Consider the following 20,297-nt stretch of genomic DNA (forward strand, 5'->3'; position numbering starts at 1 on the left):
TTCTTTATATATACTTATTTTTTGGTTTTAGCTGAAGGTTGTTAGTATCATGTCTTTATTCATAACTCGACCAAAAGCATAAAAACAATTCTTCAGTGTTCTGCATAGTTAACTTGGTCTAGCCTGTCTAATGGGATTTGAGTCAAACTGTTTGGAGTCTTCCTATGACAGTACCAAGTTTCAATAAAGCCAGTTCAAGCAAAAAAGAGTACTACATAAGACGTATTATCATTATTAGCGACCTTATCATTATATCGCTTTAGTAAATTAAATAAAACAATATTAAAAATCGAAAATTGAATACCTGAGCAATTGGAGGTTCGAGCTTAAACCGGGTATGATTCACAGCATTCTTTATTGGCAATCTGAGCAATGAGTGTCCACGCTTCACCATCATCTTCTTGAGGACAACTGCCGACTTAGCGCCTTTTTCAATAATTGTAAGTTTTGGCTCATCATTTTGAAACTTGGAAGAATTCACATGACGAAACCTGTTGTTCCTTGCGCCCATAATTTTAAGTTCTGCAGACGTTACTATTTTGGGCGTATGCATAGCAGGACATAAATTGACTGCTGTGGGTTTTATGTAAGATTTTCTAGATGACACTAAAAAAAGGATCATGTAAGAGCTTCGATGGATTTTCATTTATATGACAACAGTGAAAAAGTAATCAAAATTATGTAAAAACTGCCAAACAGAATTGATAAAAAAAAAAATTGGCGAAGAATACAACTGATTTATTGACATTTCGATCCACAAATGCTTAACCAGCAGAACAAGAATAATAATAACCTTAGAAACATTTTTTGGGGTGAAACTATTACTTAGAAGAGGAGGGAGGAGTCAAAGTGCTGAAAAAGTGAACTTTAATATCAATAATTCCTTTTTTTTAGAGAGGTTGGGAGTCTTCGAGCCATTATATATCTTGGGAAGAGGTCCCTTAAAAGGTTCTTCGGCCCTGACAGACATCCCGTTAGTTTTGAATCTTTGCCAAATATTTAATTTAGTATATAATTTTAGTCTTCTTGGGGACCAGCAGCCCTGAAACATAGTCGCGTGTGAAATGGTGGTCATTTTAGCTGCTATTTTCACGTTTTCCTTTTTTTGGAGGGGGACAAAGATGGGCTGTTTAACAGCAGCAAACCACACCAACATAGTCATCGTAGCCACAATATTTCATTTGAAATTTGTGCCTTCCAGACAACACATCAAATGATGTATCAAAGTCCCCCCCCCCCTTTTTTTTTACAGGAATGGGCTACTCTTTAATATCTCCACTAAACCTTGGTTCGATTTCATTATCCTCTTGGTTGCAGCGCTAGCTTGGTTACTAGGGCATTAGAAAATATTCGAGTGTCATATGGTAAGATATCTCCAAATAGAGGGGGATACAACCAGAAGGGTGTAGCTCTGCTTTATAATATTTTTTTGTTCTCCATGAGTAAATTTCCTATCTGGAAAAAAGTGAGTCTTCGGGCCAATTCTTGGGAAGATTCTACCATCTACAGAGAAAAAAAGATTTAAGGAAATGTAGAAATGGTTAGTTTAGATACTGTAAATATTTGGTATAATTACTTGGCTGTTTTAAGAATAGAAATAGTATTTCCCGTTATGGTGTTACTGACGCTTACATGCAACTGGCTAAGATGGCTACCGATATGATTATGAATACTATTAATGTAGTTTCTGCTACTGACCCCCTGGTTTGCCTTTTCTATCGTGATATCGGTTAAACTGTTTTCTATATTTTGTCTTTCATAAAAATATTGTTATTTTTTTTCTTATTTTTCATCACTCCACAGTGTGTCATTTATAATGTTCATTTGCGGGTTAGAAATAAATACATATAAACCTAATCCCATTCCTGGACGTGTTAGTTATTCGTAGCTTCGATAAACTCAATTTTACTATTTATAGAAAATCAACACAAAATAATAGATATTTGCATTCTAAATCAAACCCCCCCCCCCCCCCCAAGTTAAAAGAGCAGTCGTAATATCCCTCGTCGATCGTGCCCTACACATTTGTTCTGATTCCCACATCACAGCAGAATTAAACTTTATCAAGGACATACTTTTTGGAAATGGGAATCCTACTTTATTTATTAATAGTGTAATTAACTGTAGACTGAAAAGACATTCCCGTAAAATTAATGATAGTTTACCATGTGAGATTTCTGACAAACCCTTAAACATAATTTACCTCCCCTACATTCCGAAAATCACTACAAATCTTTAAAAAGATTGCACAACAAATAATCTGTGTATAGTTTTCACAAGTAATTTTAGAATCATAAATTTTCTAAATTCTGGTAAAGATAAAACCCCAGTTACTCGCCAAAGAGGGGGTCTAAAAAATACCATGCGATTGTGGCAAATATTATGTAGGTAGAACACACCAGCATTTAGAAAAGCGCATACAACAGCATAAAGATGATATAGTCAAAGCTCTAAATTCTAATATTTCCGCTGTTTCATCTGGTTTTGCATTAGGCAGCCATATTTTTGAAAATCCTAGCCACAATATACTTTTTGATGAATCCGCCCTTATTAGCAATGGCCTAGGCATAAAGCAGGTAGTCCGAGAATCAATTGAAATCAGACTTAAGATTAATAATAATATTTCCTTAAATAGGGACTTTGGGGAATATACACTAAATGCTCTATACACAAATTTAATTAAAAATGATCTTACAAAATATTTTAAAAAACCAATAGACATTAACACAGAACCGGTCACAAAAAGACCTTTGAGGTTAGCTGCCAAAAAGGCTGGATTAACAAAAAGAACGTTTTTTTAAATTATTTTTGTTTCATCTCAATGAATCGCCTTGTTTTTACCTTACTTTTTATTAGTCCTGGTTGAACTTCGCTGAAGTAAGGATGCTAGGACTGCTTTGAAAAATTTTTAATTTTTGGTTTTATTGGTCGCATGTTGTTGTGAGTCTTTTTTCTTTTATATATTTTTGTCTTGCTAAGGACGGCCCTTGGACATAGGGCCGAAATATTCATTCAAATTATCTCCACTGTCTTGCAAAAAGATTTCCCTATTGTTCTTCGTACTTTTGTTGTTTGATAATTTTCCCAGAATAAGATTAACTGCATCAAAGCAATAGGACCCATTTTCAATCAAATTTTCAACTTTGGGCTTCCTTTATTTTTTACGACGGATTCGCGAATATAATGGAGAGCTAGTTGCTCTCCATTATATTTGACTCTTAAAAAGGAACTAGAACTATACATGTCCAATCAATTGAGCCTCTTCTAAAGTTCCACGACAATACTTTCCATAAAAAACTTATATGCCCCTGAGGCATAGCTTAACAACCCTTACCACAGGACTCTGGAGGATTATGTCAACCCCAAATACCGTGTTATATGATCTTTGTATTATTTTTGAACAAATGGCAATCTAAAAATTTGTATCGGACGCATTTGTGGAAAATACAACGGGGGAGGGGAATATTTGAATAATAGTAATTGTTTTGACAAAAATTTTCCACAAATAAGATATCAATCACCACCAAATGGTTTTGAGAGTTTCACGATCTCTTTTAAAACCTTGTCCATAGCTTCAAATATCATGCTGGGTGCCATCGTTCATAAAACCTAAAATCATTTCTTTCCAGACCTCAGAAGTCATCAACTCTGGTTGTGTGCGCAGCACAATCTTATAGCGAAGACTAATTTTTTTTTTTGGGGGGGGGGGGACTGGTGCTCCTGAGCAGGTGTAATTCAGAATCAAACACGGAACTTCCGTGCATTTTAACATTGTTTCCCCAATTTTTTCTTCTTGGTATACACATATGAAGATTATCAGTACCTTTACTGAGAAGAGGGGGGGGGGTGAGTGATTCAAGATAACCAATAAGCACATTATGTGTTTTTTTTTTTTTTTTTTTTTTTTTTTTTTACTTCTCAATCAGCATTTTTAATGTTTGCTAAGAGGGTAAAAATAAATTACTATTATTACTAAATCCATGATTCCCAAGAAAGCTTTTCTGAATACGAGAAGCCACTTATTTGAGCACTGAGAAGAAAAGATTTCAGTCTTTTGTTTGGTGAATTCCACTAATCCTGCCTCCTGAACACCAGCTATCTGGCATTGAGTGGGAGAAAAGAACAATTCTTACCTGTTTTGACTTTAGAATCAGTAGCTGCAGAACTAAAAGTTGTGAATTTTGGCTTCAATGATGGTCTTACTGTATCAGTAGTATTCTCAACTGTTGACTGATTTTCCGGTACCAGAATACTGTTATTAAGACAGGGAGAATCATTATTATTTATTGGCAACCATGCATCCGTTGCCATTCCATTAAGAGCAGTGTCTCCCACCTTCTAAAAGAGAATTTATATAATATATGAAAATGCGCATCTCTATTTAGCGATGACGGCAGTAGAACTTGAAACGGCTACTGAGGCTTCCTTAAAAATCAATTCATCATCTATACGCGCCACCTGATATGAATTACCAATCTAAAATTATATATTTTTGTGTGTGTCTTTTATCTTTATTGTAAAATTAAAGAATAGTTGGGTTTTGAAAACAAGGCTGAAACTTACTGAGGCAGCCAAAATATTGCCTCGCAACTTGTCAGTAGTTGATACAACCCCATAACTAAAAGTGAACTTATAAAATAAAAAAATTGCATCAATCACTGTTGCCAGCACAAAGTATTGGAAGAAATCAATTCATTATTGATATTCCAGTCTGTGTCTTTGTTAGAGCATTTAGTGAACAAGAAAGTAGTTTTTCAGCTCAATGCAACTTGATTGATTGTAAGAACTTGAATGTAATAAGTAATTTTACAAAACAAGAGAGGATAACGAGAAAATGCTTGAATACACTGAATAACAGTGGTCTCAACCTAAGTGGATATTTCGGCCATATAAGCAACAGCCGTCATCAGCGAAATACAATATAAAACAAATAAAAACAAAATTAACGTACCCAAAAAATCTCATCAATAAAATTTTAAAACTAAAATCATAAAATAAACTTTGAAAGAATCTCGGCTTCCTCGCCTCAAATAGGTACAGCTAGGTTCTAGGCGTACACCCCCCCCCCCCCGTGGAAATTAAGGCTTTCCAAATTTGAGAATTTTATTTTATTTATTAATTTTTTCGTAGAGGAACGAATTTTGGTACTAAAATTCGAGAACACGCCAGTTTTTTCGTTAATTTAGAAATAAATTTGGGCTATAGATTTTCATATAAGGGGGGGGGGGGTAAAGTATAGCGGGTGTGCATGCTAAATGTGTTTGGTACAATTATCCTGCATATTAGATAGATCGATAGAGAATTGTATTTTAAAGCCAAACTATACGGCCATGAACATAGTAAAATAACATAAATAAAAGGCACAAATAAGGTACAAATGACATAAATTTTGATCAGCGATCATCATAAAACACTTAAATGAAACACTACTTTAACCTAATAATAGTACTTAATACTTAGAAAAACGGTCATTGAAAAAAAACACACAATACTTGTGAAAAACGCTTAAAATGAAACATTACATGTACTTAATACTGGAATTTTTTTTTTTTTTTTTTTTTTTTTTTTTTTTTTTTTTTTTTTAGTTAACAAAATCTCGAGATACCTCGCTATTTCTTCTGTAGTTTTTTAGTGGCCATAACTAGAAGGAATTGTTTTCTAACTTCAAACTGTCCAAATACTTTACCTCCACTACCAACCCCCCCCCCCCCTCCTAAGTGCAAATATATAGCTCAAATTATATATTTCCCATCTATTCTGTCACTTGTCTTTTTCTTGTCTCATGCTAAGATGAAATAAACTAACGAAGAAACGGGTTTGTTCTCGAGTTTTACACAGCGTAAACTGGAGTGAGTGGTCCATGCATAATACACAAGTACCGAAATTCCTTCCCCCTACGGAAATAAAAAAAAAAACTCCAATAAAATTCTCAAATTTGAAAAGCCTTATTTTCCACGGTGGGTATTTTCCGGGGGCGGGGGTAATCGCCGGGGGGTAAACACCGGGGGGGGGGGGGTAAACGCCGGCCACCTTACAGCTAATACCTTGGAAATGTCTAGTGGATGATCTTAGTCCAGTATATTATTATTTTTGTATGATAAGACGATTTTTCTATTAAACGATGTTCCCGACTCAGAGACGCTTTTCACTTCCAATTATGCCACGGCAATGCACGAAATGTAACAACCATCTTTGGATCCAATGGGCCTTTAATTGACTATACTTAACTTCAGCAACTTCGTGCAGAGTAGATCCTACTAGCCCCCCTTTTCCTCATTATCATCCCCAGTTACACTATTCTAAGAACTTATTCATATGAGCAAAGACAATCTTCTACGCATAAAACATAAATCAAACATCTTTCAGATTGTTTGAAAGATTAAGTGCAAATTAATCATATATATCCTAAAAAATAAAATAAAAAAAATTCTTTTTTCATTTTTAAGTAATTTTTAACAAAAAAGACCTTTATATGCAGTTATGTACTTTTTGGTGGCAGTGGGCACAAAAAAAAAGGTTTTTCCTATTAGCATAGAGAAGCTTTCCTTTTGAAGTGAACTTGTCTCTAGGAATCAAAAGATTGTTAATATTTAAATTTTTATGGACGAAAAGTGTTGTCAAATTTAACTAACTGATTGGGATTATTTGGAATTATTTTCACGGTTTTGTGTATCAACACTGATGAAAATGTGTGATCGCGCTATGAACTTCATAATTTTAAAACAGCAAAAGGAAAACAACGAAAATGGTAGTTTTGATGTATAAATAGACTTAGGATGAGACCAGGGAAAAAAACTGTTTTTAATTAGATGTTCGTGGTCATTTTTTGGCTGACCAAACAAGTAGGAAATAATAAGTAGCAGAAAATATTTCCTGACGAATAGTTGAAGCTTCTACTCACTGATTCCTTTGAAATTTCCTTTACAACATTTTATATAGTCACTAGCAAATCGTATAAAATAACGGTTTGGACTATGTACTATATACAAGTCTATCTTTATGCACTGAAATTATTCGGAAAATAAACAAATTCGGATCTTCCAATCATCATTTCAGCTTGTTTATTCTGAATATCATACTTTGCGCTATAAAACTGTGTAGTTTTAATAATCCCCATCTTTTTCCCTTTGATGTTCTTGTATTATAATGGTGATGGTACTTTTAAAATGGTACTATCCACGGAGAAAAAAATTTGCTTTCTTAATTTTTGTATGTTGTTCTAAGTAATGGTTATTACAATTTAGTGATGGTATGTATAAACATAAATGTATATATATATATATATATATATATATATATATATATAATATATATATATATATATATATATATATATATATATATATATATATATATATATATATATATATATATATATATATATATATATATATATATATATATATATATATATATATATATATATATATATATATAATCAAATAAATAAAGCAAAGTGACAACACTATTCGTCCATAAAAATATAAACACTAACAGTCTGTTGATTGCCAAAGACCCAAATGCTTGATAAATTTGGTACTTTTTGATTGGCCAGTACTTTTAAAGAGGTATATACATTAACCAAGCACTAGTTAAAATCTTACTGTGTAATACTCGAATGGCCTTCAGTAAGCCTTTAAAGTACCAAGGACAGTTAAAACTATATAATACATTTACAGTACATACATTACTACTACTACTACTAACAAGCTCACCGCAGCACCAAGCCGCCTGAGGCCAACAAAGCTACGCACGCTCCTCCTCCATCCTAATCTATTCAGAGCCTCTCCCTTACACCCTCCCAGGAAGTTCCCATTTCAGTGACCGTATACCAGATCATACCAAAATACTGGTATGATGAATACCAGTCATCAGTTTTACTACTGATGACGGTCACTGCATATGTGACCGAAATATTTAGTATTTTGTGAATTTCTATCACTGTTATCATCATCACTGTCTATTAAAAGGATTTTATCCCTATTTGAACTTTTATTTATCTTTCATAATGAAAAATAACGTTTTAAATCTTTCATAATGAAACCCTCCCACCCCCAACGAGGACGACCTGCCTTCCGTTTAGCCCTAGACGGCTGGCCGAAAAGGACAATCTTCGCAATCTGTCATCCTTCATCCACACAACCTGCCCAAGCCATTTCAACTTTTCTTTTATTATAGCCCAAGAAAGCAAGATTGAACCACATTTTTCATACAGCCTACTGTTTGAAATACGGTCAGTCAACCAGGTACCCAGAACAATCCGTAGGCAACTTCTCCGGAAAACATCTGGCAAATGTTTATCCGCTTTTTGGAGTGCCCATGCTTTAGAGACATATTTGACCACTGTCATTACTATGGTTTCCAATATTTTAATCTTGGTTTGAAGTTTGCACTTATTCCTAGCCTTAGTGACTTAGTCATCTTTACATTAATTTTCAACCCTATTCTAGCACCCTGAACTCGCAAAACCTCTAAAAGTTCATTAATTTTGCTCACACTTTCATCTAGGATGCTTAAATCATCCGCATAATCTGAGTCCAGGAGAGTTTTTTCCTCCCCATTTGCTTCCGTGGTCTGCCATTGCTATTCCTGTGCTTCTTAAGACAAAATCCATCAAAACGATCCATATAAAGGGAGATAGAACACAACCCTGCTTAACTCCTGATTTGATACGAAACCAGCTGCTAACCTCATTTTCTACCTTAACCGAAGTAGTGTTACTCTTGTGCATAGCACTAATCACTTTAATATATTTGTCTGGAATACCATAAAAGGATACGACCTTCGCTAAAGCTCTCCTATCAACAGAATCGAACGCTTGCTCATAATCTATAAAACTGACTACTAAAGGCGTTTGACAATTCAGGCACTTCTCAATTATTAACCTAAGAGTGAAAATTTGGTCGACCCATCCTCTACCTTTTCTAAAATCGTACTGTTCTTCTCTCATAACATTGTCTACAGTATCTCTCAGTCTAAAAAGTATCACATTACTAATTAATTTACTACCTACAGACCAGAATAATGCCTCGATAATTACCACACTCACTCTCATCACCTTTCTTATACAATGATTTAATTAAGATTTTCCGAAAACGGCTAGGTACTTCCCCTTTTTCAAAAATCATATTCATAATTTTTAGTAACTTATTTCTAACCACAGGGCCACCATATTAAAGAAACTCATTTATCACACTATCAGCAACTGGATCCTTATTGTTTGTTAATCTTTTTAGGACTGTCGCTGATTCTTCCTCACAAAACAAATCTTCTTTCACATCCAAGGTACCACAAATTTTTTCATTTTCCGCTGTATCTTTTGCTGCAACTATATCTCGGTTTAGCACATTCTCAAAATGTTCTGCCCATCTCTCTTTAACTCTTTACTTGTCACTAATCGTGGCCTCGTTCCTATCTTTAACTGGCACAAGTCCGGATTGACTACTCCTACTCAATTTATTAACATGCAAGTACAATATTTTACTATTATGCCATCTAGCTGCATCTTCCAGATCCTGGCAATTTTATCCATGGCCTCCACTTCACACCTCCTAAGTTAATATTTTAATTTTTTCTCTACGTCTTTTACATTCCTTTTGTTTTCATATGATCTATATCTCAGATAATTCTTCTCTTCTCTATGAAACGTAAAGCTGTTTCACTAATATCCCTTGCTGCGCTCCTAACTTTCTTCCCTAAGAAGCCATCAACAACTTCACACATTGTCTTTCTAAAGTTATTCTACCCATCATCCACATTGTCGAATTTTAAACTCTTCAATTTAGTATTCAACTGTTCCTGGAAAGTTTCTCTCAAATTCTCATCCTAGAGTCTACCAGCATCATAACTTCACAGGGGGCAGTTACGATTCCGAAATTTCAGCTTTAAATTAACTCTAGACACTACTAGATGGTGAACTTTACTTTTAACACCAATAATAGCACTCCTATACACTTCAGTTTAGTTTAAACTCTTCAGTTTAGTATTCAACCGTTCCAGGAAAGTTTCTCTCAAATTCTCATCCTAGAGTCTACCAGCATCATAACTTCACAGGGGGCAGTTACGCTTCCGAAATTTCAGCTTTAAATTAACTCTAGACACTACTAGATGGTGAACTTTACTTTTAACACCAATAATAGCACTCCTATACACCGTAGTACCTTGTATTAATCATGCCAGTATTCGGTTTACAGGAAAATAATCAATAAGGTTTGTTGTCTTTCCATTATTTGAATACCATGTTAACTTATGGGCCATTTTATGACCAAACACCGTATTGGTTACAACTAGATTGTTATACCAACAAAATTGCAAAAACTTGTAGCCATTATTCTTTTCTTTTCCTACATCGAATTTACCTAGGCTAGGATACCATCTATTCCTATTTCTACCGACCTGGACGTTAAAATATCCTAGTAAAAACACCATATATCTACCTGGGACCTTGTCTATTTACTCCTATAATTGTTAGTAAAATTCATCTGATTAACTAGTATCTTCATCAGTCGGTTCAACAGGGGAATTATACTACTATAACTGATACTCTGAAATTTTTAGTCACAAAATGGGGGATTAGTATTTTATTATTAATACCTTTTCAACCCAAACAAGATATAGCAGCTTCCTTATTCTTCATGAGCCCTACTCCTTGTCTATGTATCCCATCATTGCTGCCTGAGTAAACAAATTCTATATCGCCTAATTTCATGCTTCCTATCCCTGGGATATGAGTTTTTGAAACTTCTAATAAGTCCAATTCGGATCGTCTACATTCGTTAGTCAAAATGTCGATATGATAGATATTTTTTTTTTATGTCGTAATTCCAAGTTTCAATTTTCATGTTCTTTAAATCATTGAAATTATTTTGGCTTCAGGAAAAGCAATAGCCCCGGATACCAGTGCAGGATGGGGACCAACATATCTTCTCAAGTCTACGCCGAAAGGGTCAAGGCACCTTTTTGCAGAGGCTGATGTCCATATATCTGGATCTTATGCCCTGTCGCAGTTGTCCTCCTTTAGAGGATACTCCCGCGATGGTGTTCTAAGTCACCATGCAATTTAACCCATTACTGGGAGATTTGTAACTCACGGGACATGTGCACACGCCGGTGGGCCCCGTTGGGTGTACATGTGAGGGATCTTTTTCCTCCTCCACCTGTATTTACCGCCCCGGGCGAGGGTACTCCTGTTTCTATTATGAATCCCCAGGGACAATGTCCCCCTCCCCTTGGTCCGTGCCTCCTATGGAGGTACCCTACGTAACTGTAGGGCGTTCCCCTATCGCCATCTGGGGATACGCTGAGTGGCCTGGGGGAGGCCTCTACAGAGCAATACACTCAAGAATCATATATATATATATATATATATATATATATATATATATATATATATATATATATATATATATATATATATATATATATATATATATATATATATATATATATATATATATATATATATATATATATATATATATATATATATATATATATATATATATATATATATATATATATATATATATATATATAAATATTATTATTTTGGTCTTTACAAGATACCACGAAATGTATTGTTAGAAAAGAACGAAGATAGAGAAATAAATAAATAAACAAACAAAAAAAAAACAAAAAAAAACACAAAGATACATGTATACAACCCCACCACCAATAAACTACAAAACACATCAAGGTTACACACCGGATAATGGGCATGTTAAATACCCCCTACTAAACAATTTTCACCTGAAGAATGATCATTGGTCTCACACAACACTGTAAAAAATCAGGAGCGTCAAAAATCCTCATCATCTTTTGTATTACTGTATCTGCGAGGTAGATACAATAAAAACTTGCAATATCTAAAATACATAATTCTAATATCGCTAATATCCCCTGGCCGAAACAGGATGTGAAGGCCAGCTGGGAACAAACTGCGTGGTCATAAAAATTCGGGGAGAATTGAGGCGATGCTTTTTTGTTAAACTTTCCCCTGTTGGGGACAATTTTGGCATACCCCAGTTTCAGCTTATCTTTAATATCACTCAATGCCCGGAAACGAAATAAAGTAAGCGATTTGCAAATATTGATCCCAAACCATCGGAAAGATTCAACTCTTTTTACAGAAAATACGCCGCAATCAAGCGGCGTTGCTGAAGATTTTGAATTAAACACTAAATATTCGCATTTATCAGTGTTGAGGCTTAATCCAATTTCCCCATACAGCCGCGATACTAGTAGCACAGACTTCATTAATGTGAAATTTGACCTGCTAACAAGCAGAAGATCATCCGCATATGCAATATAGGAGACGTTTATATATATACGTTTATATATATATACATAAATATACACATATGCACACATATGTATATATATAATAGGAAACAGTTATGCAATTCTTGAATACGTGTCAAACAATTCTAAAAAAGAACTAAAGCACAAATAACTACGACATGAAATGAAATTGACATAAAACTGAACATTAAACCGAAATGTCTTCTTCAGAAATTTCTCACCACACCAAAAACGTCTGTCCAAGTTAGTCTGTCTGTCTTGGTAACATTTTTTGTAAATAGTAGGATTCCTAAGAAATAATATCAATGATGAACTGATTTTCAGTTTTTTTTTTAATCATTTCGTTCTTTAGTTAGAATACAAAAATAACATAAAAGTAAAAAAAACTTAAAACTAGTTAATTGAAAAAAATATTACCATAGAAGGATCTGAGATAAAATCCCAATCATCTCCATTCGAGCCATCTAGTAGACCACTAAAAATGGAAAAAAAATAGTACTATTTGAAAAATAGTCACAATAAAAGCAAATAAGAAGCTAGATTTAATTTATAAAATTTAATCAGTTGAGATGTTCACAAGCCATGTAAAAAATAGGCTATTCCATTTGGGAATTTTTGTAATTTTTTATAAATGGTTCTTCTGTAAAATTATGATTAAAATTCAATTGTCAAATAGATTAAAAAATAGTTAATGAAAAAACAAAGATTGTTTTTTAAAGGAGTGCATACGTCCTTATGTATGTATAGGTCAAGTCTTTGGTATAAAACATGAAAAAAAAGAACAACCAGAAAACCAGGCAAAAGCTGTGGATAAAATTTTATCACAAATTCTAATTTGATTAGAAATCTAGACTTGTTGAAGAAAAATCATAAAGAAATTGAGCTGTCCACAAGCCATAAGTAAAGCCAATTTAGTTTTTCTTTTACTATATATAGACTATTGCCCAAATTGTCAAAGAGAATGCTTCAGTCATTTTCAGTGTTTTGTTCATTTCGAGTAATTCCCATGCTCAAACGAGTTTAAGCATATTCCCCAAACTCAAAATACATATCAATGAAGATGTGGCTGTCAGCAATTTGAGCAAACTTAATAAAAGACAGGCAATATATAGTGGACGGACTGTTTTCCACGTTTATATTTTACATGGACACGTTCTGCAGAGGAAGAATGACAGATTGCCAACGACTGGCTTTTTTGGCCAACCGTCTAGGGCTAAACAGAAAGCAGGTCGTCCTCTGTTGGGTGGGAGGATGTCTTAAGGAAAGATTAAGGAAAATGGGAACTTCCTGGGAGGGTATCAAGAGGGAGGCTTTGAATAGATTGGGATAGAGAAGGAGCGTGTGTGGCACTGTTGGCCTCGGGCAGCTTGGTGCTGCGTTGAGTTGTTAGTAGTAGTAGTATATTTTTACTGTAAATAAGAACTATGTATGATGGCTTCACTGTTTAATAGTTACTCTGTAAGGAGGCATTGGTTATGAATCAGAAATGCTGATTTTCAGGCTTTACAAATTATCCTCGAAATGCACTATTTTGCATTCGATTAATTTATGTAGATTTCCTTCTTTCCAAAACCTTTGCTGACATCAAACCAAATCCCCCAAACCCCACCCTTTTAAATAAAGAATTTTTCTAACTTTTGGATTAATGGAGCACAACAATTCATCCATAAGAAATTCTCAGCAAAATATAAACAAATTTAGTCAGTTAAAAATAGAAGGATAAGCTAGAGAACATTGGGTTTGGTCTGGAGACTGGAGATTTAATCACAAAGAAAAAGGAGCAATATCCTCATCAATAATCTGAGCATCCACGCATCCATACTAGCTAATGCTCTGTATTTTAGCCCCCCCCCCCTCTCCGCTTTAGCATTTCTTACCGAGGGCTGCCATAGATCACATATTGTACAACTCAATCGCACAAAATTCCTTTTCCTTTGCAGAATCTTGTCGGCGGAGTCATTGATTACTGTCTGACCTCATTACATAGAAGTAGTCCTTCTAGTGAATACTTCTTTTAATGAAAGTCAATTTCCGTTTTCAAGATCAAATAAAATACAAATAAATACACAATGCATATTACAAACATAGAAGGGGGAGGGGGCTGATATCAATATAAAGAACTACAGGAAAGACTGGCCTGACAAGCACTTTTTTCTAAGTAGGCAGCCCCTCTTCTCCTAGATGAGAAGTCATCTGATCCCTACCACAGCGGCGGTTTTAGGGGGGGGGCAGAGGGGATACTTGTACCAGTTGCAGATATTTTAGGGGAGAAAATGTTATATAAATATTTTAATGGTTATAATCATTTTGTAATTTTATTTTTATTATCATAAAGTAGAAGGTGCATTTGATAGTAAATATAAGCAAATTAAATCCGAAATCTTCATTTTTCCCATATCTTCGTAAGTATTTCTTTGAAAATAAAAGTAAGTAGAGCAAATTTAATTAATTCTAAAGTTTTTATTACATTTTGTGTTCAAACTTTGATAATAAATGAAAATTTTGTTAAATTTTGGCTACAAAATTTATGGGAGATAGTGGAGGGGGAGGGGGCTAATCAATATTTTACCCTGGGCGCAAGAGAGATCAAAGCCTTTACTGTCCTACCACCACTAGGAACCAGGCATGTGTGCAATATAGTCTACAGACAAGTATACTTGTAATAATTATCATAATGTCTAAGCAAAGCCATGAATGAATCTCCAAAGCATCAAATCAGCCATAATTGTTCCATTTAGGCTCATTAAAGGTCCTTAAACACTACACTGCTTATTTTTGCAATGATTGGCATCACAGGTGTTATTTATTTGAACTAGTCATGATTTAAAAATAAAAACAATTCCCTCTCCCATGTTAATATTTCGTCTTTAAATAAAAAGGGAAAAAATATTCCACGACGAAAAAAAGTTAACAAACAGTAAATCAAAATTATTGAAGAGGGGAAAACATTTAATTACGTTGCACTGTTGCAATATTATCTGTTGGAAGGTGTTTTGCAGTTCGAAGCACATCTTGCAAGTAGACCCTCTTATTTGACTGATGGACGGATGAGCCTTAAAACTCTACCAAATCACAAAAGGATTGCAGATTTCGTGCGAGTATGTTGTAAAAATGGTTATTCTTTTTACAGGCAGCCTGGGTAACAAAGCAACTTATGACAGTCAAATGTAAATTGTAGGCCCAGGCTGACGAACGGGGTTTATGTAATGTAAGGGTGAGCTGTAAGTGAGAATACAGGTGATTTAACTATAATAGGTGAAACAAGGAGGCCCTGAAACGAAAAAAGTGTTTTAGGCCATTCTTTCTAATTTTTCCTAAATTCTCCTTTAAGGGAAGCCACTTTTAGGAAGGGAAAATAAACCCTCACAAAAGTCCAGGAATTATGTTTTCAGGGGAAGATGATTAGAAACTCAAAACATAAATATTTAGTCTAATTTTTATTCAAGATCCTCTTCACCAGGTTAAGAAGGGGGAATAGGTTTTAGTTATCCTTCTCTTGATACTACAATTTGACAGCAATGAAAAACTGAGGAAATCTTAAGCTTAAATGTATGGTTAGTAGGGTAGCTGAAAAGCAGACAAACTGGCAGGCCCTTTCAGAAGCAATGCTCCTTAAGCAAAACCTATATCTTCAAGGTAGTACTTATAGATACTGTACCACTTGCTATATGGCAGAGCTTGAGCAGTTAGTTTTGGACAAAAACAAACTGAAGTCTTTCTACCAATCCACTTTCATGTGTCTTCTAGATACACCTCCTCTAGCAAGGTGTTTCATCTAGGAAGAATTGGAAAGCCAAGCCTATAATTCTTTTTTAATGTGTTAAAACTTCATGAGAAGTATGGTTCAAGCATAACTGTCCTATGTCCTAACAAGCATGCCAGATCCTAACAGGGATCTTTCCTGCTCGGTTGGCCTCAGACAGCTTCATGTCGCAATAGGTTTTTGTTAATTACCTTACAGGGTTTTGGAATAAAGAGTACCTTGCAAAATCTTCAAGTTCATTCCATGAAAGGCCATCTTCACTACCTTCATCTTCTCCATCAAATAAATCATTTAATAATATATTGTTAAAATCACCAAATTCATTAACAAGGTCCATGATTTCAGATTCATTTGTGAAGAGCTGAAACAGAAAGTATAAACATGTTCAGAAATGATATAAAAAGACAAAAATTACTTTTAACATTGAAAACTAATATACTTAATTTATGCATATAAAAAAACGTTTCTTTACAACAAAGCCCCAATTTGAATAGACAAATATTATAGCATAGATTGCTACAAAACGTAATTACTCCAAGTGTAGCCATGGCAGAGTTTAAGAGAACATGAAACCCTAAATTTTGGTTACTAAATATAAAAGCTAGAACAATTTCTCACAGAAAATATGCAGTAAAAATATCATCTTTAAAACTCCTCTGCCAGGAGCATCAATCATCTTCAAAAAAAGGTTAAGTTATTAGATCTTGTTACATATCATTGTCATTTATGGCACCACCAATATTTCTTGAAAAGACAAAAAAAAACTATTAGCCACAATGAAAACTAAAAATGTGGGGGAGTGGGAATAAAATGACTGGTTTGCCAGCCAATGTATAAGCACTACTTGTGTAATGCTTAAAAACAACAAATTTGCTTGTGTTTTGGCTTGTGTTTTGCTAGGTCCACCACACCCAATTCCTGCACTGAGGATATTTTCTACCAATTTCGTAACCACATTAGAACCTAATTCCCCGCTTAGCTTCCACTGCAATTCCAGCTTACTTTCCAATCGAACTGTTACTGAGAAGTTTCAAATAAGTTTCACCTTAGTAATTCCTGATCTTGAACCAGGTCTTCGAGAGGTCTTGAATCGAAACATTGTATTGCCATTTTTGTTTTTGGCCCATTTGAGATGTTTCTTGGGCTCCAGCTTTTGTAAGTTTCAATTTTTGAGCTCTATTTTTTAATCTAGTATTTCAGACAATCCTTTTTATTATTTACTAATATTTCTTATTGTTTCTGTCATCCTTAATGATTTTGACTTGTGTTATGTTTTTAATTCTAAAAATTTTGATTGTTACATTGCTTGGCTTGGAACGCCAACTTAAAATTACCTTAAATCGCACTTGCTAACGGCATGGACGAGTCCAGTGTACGCCAGTTAGTGATGATAGCGCCACGGGACATCAGCTTCATCCCTTTGCGTGAGCCATAGTTCGATCTCCCATTCCTTATTGAGATTTGCTTTGAAACTGTCAACAGATGGTGAACTCACTGTCGTTTTGCTCAGATCCTTCCAAAGGCTTATGATGCGGTTGGAGAAGAAATGGTTCCTCTTACTTGTATTAGCAAGCTTCCGAAAAAGCGTCGCTGAATGACCCCTGGTTCTTGATGATTGGGCAGACTGGAATAAGTCTTTGTCATCAGACTGGAGCAGTTTGTAAGTCATTATCATATCACCTCTTTGCTGACAATATGTTAGAGTTGGTAGCTTGAGGCACTGCAGTCGGCATGCATACTCTTTGTATTTGAGCCCCTTTATGCATTTAGACCCCTGTCTTTGGACAGACAAGAGGGCCATCTCACCTGTTTTATTAATTAGCGTGGCACCACACATTCCCAATTTTAATCTTGGTCTCACCAGGCTCTTGTAGAGTTTTGTGGTTATTGCTGGGGATCTACTTGTCATTGTGCGTTTGATGAGACCAAGAGTTTGGTTCGCCTTTGCTACTGCAGCTCGGGTGTGGCAGTTGAAATTAAGGTCTTTGTCTACAACAACCCCCAGATCTCTTTCAGATGTGCTCTTAGAAAGTGGTTGTCTCACACCAGCATTTGCTGACATACGAGTATTGCCATCGTGGGTTGTATCTTCAAAAATGGAGAACCTTGCACTTATCTACATTAAACACCATATCTTAGCCTATTTGCCAAAGCTGTCAAGATCTGACTGTATTGAGGTCACACCTTGCTGAGTTCCTACAGGGCAGATGAGCTTCGAGTCATCAGCATGCAGGCTAAGTTTGCCTGTAACAGTTCTTGGAGTGTCGTTAATGAATACATTGGAGAGTGTAGGTCCTAATACTGTTCCTTGAGGAACCCTGCTGTAGGCCTCTGCTATTTCTGAGAAGTAGGCTCTGCCACCTTTGCCAAAAACTCTGACCTGCTGCTTTCTTCCCTTTAGGAAAGACCTGATCCAGTCCAACACACCCTCTTCAATTCCAATTGCCTTCAGTTTGAAATGCAGCCTTTGATGACAGACTTTATCAAAGGCTTTAGCAAAGTCTAGCAAGACCATATCTACCAGGAGACCTAGGTTGAGGAGCTCGGTTATGTGATTATACGAGTCAATCAGATTGGTTTTGACTGATCTGTCTGGTCAGAAACCATGTTGTTGTTTTGACAGAAGCTTATTTGTGATCAAGTGCCTAAGAACAGCAGTGTTGACAATACCTTCTAGGATTTTCCCAACAACAGACGTAATACTGATTGGCCGAAAATTGCAAGCTTTGCTCTTGTGTTCTCCTTTAAGTTGACGAGATATGGGCTACTTTCCAGTCCATTGGTATGACCTTGGTGTCAATAAATTTCTGGAATAGTCTTGAGAGGGGCATTACCAGTTGGGAAAATTTACCTAGAATTTTACCCAGGTCTATACCTACCGAAATTTTGACAAAGCAACACTTTACCTTAATTTCCAGTTAGCCTATCAGTTTCTTTTTCTCTGACTTTGGTTCTGAAAATGCAACTCCTGTTATTTGAGTAGAATTTTCAGCCATATCAGTGTTGTTTTTTTTTCAAAATTTAGGAAGTGTATTTGCATGTCTTTAAAACCTTTTAGCCAAAATTCGGGTAAATTTCTAGGTGGCACTATAATTTAGCTAGGATGAAAGTTAAAGCTTCATTTGATACCTTTTTTATGCTCTTTCATAATACAATAATTGCTTATGTTGCAAATTGCATCTTGAGCTCTTAAAGGGGCCCCAAAGGTATATATTCCCCTGATGGTCCCAGACATAGCTTGTAACATCTATTTAAGCACCTATAAAGTGGATTGTTTCACCATTGGATCTGTCAAAATCTTTTTAACTAGTACATGATTAGCTTGAATGTTTTATGTTTACACAACACTCACAATTTAAATATATTGATAGACAACAGTGGAGCCTAATATGGCCACATGATTAAATCTTGAGCCTAATTTTAGAAAATTCTGTCTAATCTTTGACACAGGATCTTAAGCAGCTCTCTATTTTGTTATGCATTGAGTTTAGGTTTCTTAAATATCCTTTTTTTTTTAATGAAAAACATGGACCACCATACTTTTTTATTTATTACCTTTTAAAGTCTTCTGTATAACTTTATTCATATTTCTCTATATTAATTTGATGTTTAAAAAGTCGTACAGAAGACTATATCATTCTCCGTGTTTAAAGGAAACACAATATTTTTAATTTAATTTCATTCTTATTTTCCTGGCCTCCCCCAGGCCATTCAGCGTGTCCACAGGTGGCGACAGGGGAACACCCTACGGATATATAGGGTACCTCCATAGGAGGCACGGACCAAGGGGGGACCTTGTCCATGGGAGTCCATAATAGAAACTGAGGCACCCTCGCCCGGGGTCATAAATACAGGCGGAGGAGGAAGAAGGCCCCTCAAATGTACGCTCAATAGGGCCTACCGGTGTGTCCACACGCCCCATGAGCTACAAACCTTCTCCCAGTAATGGCTTAAATTGCATGGTGATGCAGAACACCATCGCGAGAGGATCCTCTATAGGAGGAAAACTGCAGCAGGGCGGAAGATCCAGATCTGTGGACAACGGCCTCTGCAAAAGGCTGCCTCGACCCTTTCGGGGTACCTGCAAGAATGGGGACCTTGCAATCAACTCTATTCCCACTTGAGGAGTGGCGCCCCTTAAGGAAATTATAGCCTAGTAAATGACACAGCATTTGCACGGGATTCTGACTAATGGACAATTCTTCTGGGCTTGGTATATTTTGACGGGCGTCTT

General features: G+C 35.4%; 1 protein-coding gene across 2 annotated transcripts in view; it reads right to left on the minus strand.

The window, feature by feature from the left end:
• LOC148949065 (uncharacterized) overlaps positions 1-20,297 on the minus strand; it is a 79,340-nt gene that overhangs the window by 39,633 nt on the left and 19,410 nt on the right. The window contains exons 2-5 of one of the 2 annotated variants that reach the window (XM_089093129.1): positions 16,282-16,424; positions 12,718-12,775; positions 4,134-4,335; positions 305-606 (exon numbers count right to left, since the gene is read on the minus strand). In XM_089093129.1, coding sequence (XP_088949255.1) covers positions 305-606; positions 4,134-4,335; positions 12,718-12,775; positions 16,282-16,424 — 705 coding nt within the window. Of the gene's footprint in view, positions 1-304; positions 607-4,133; positions 4,339-12,717; positions 12,776-16,281; positions 16,425-20,297 lie in introns of both variants that reach the window. The other variant, XM_089093128.1, reaches the window with a different exon arrangement.

The sequence above is a fragment of the Artemia sp. Qi Xiang Cuo genome, chromosome 8, assembly GCF_049724085.1.
Source record: "Artemia sp. Qi Xiang Cuo chromosome 8, ASM4972408v1, whole genome shotgun sequence".
NCBI classification, from domain to species: Eukaryota; Metazoa; Arthropoda; class Branchiopoda; order Anostraca; family Artemiidae; genus Artemia; species Artemia sp. Qi Xiang Cuo.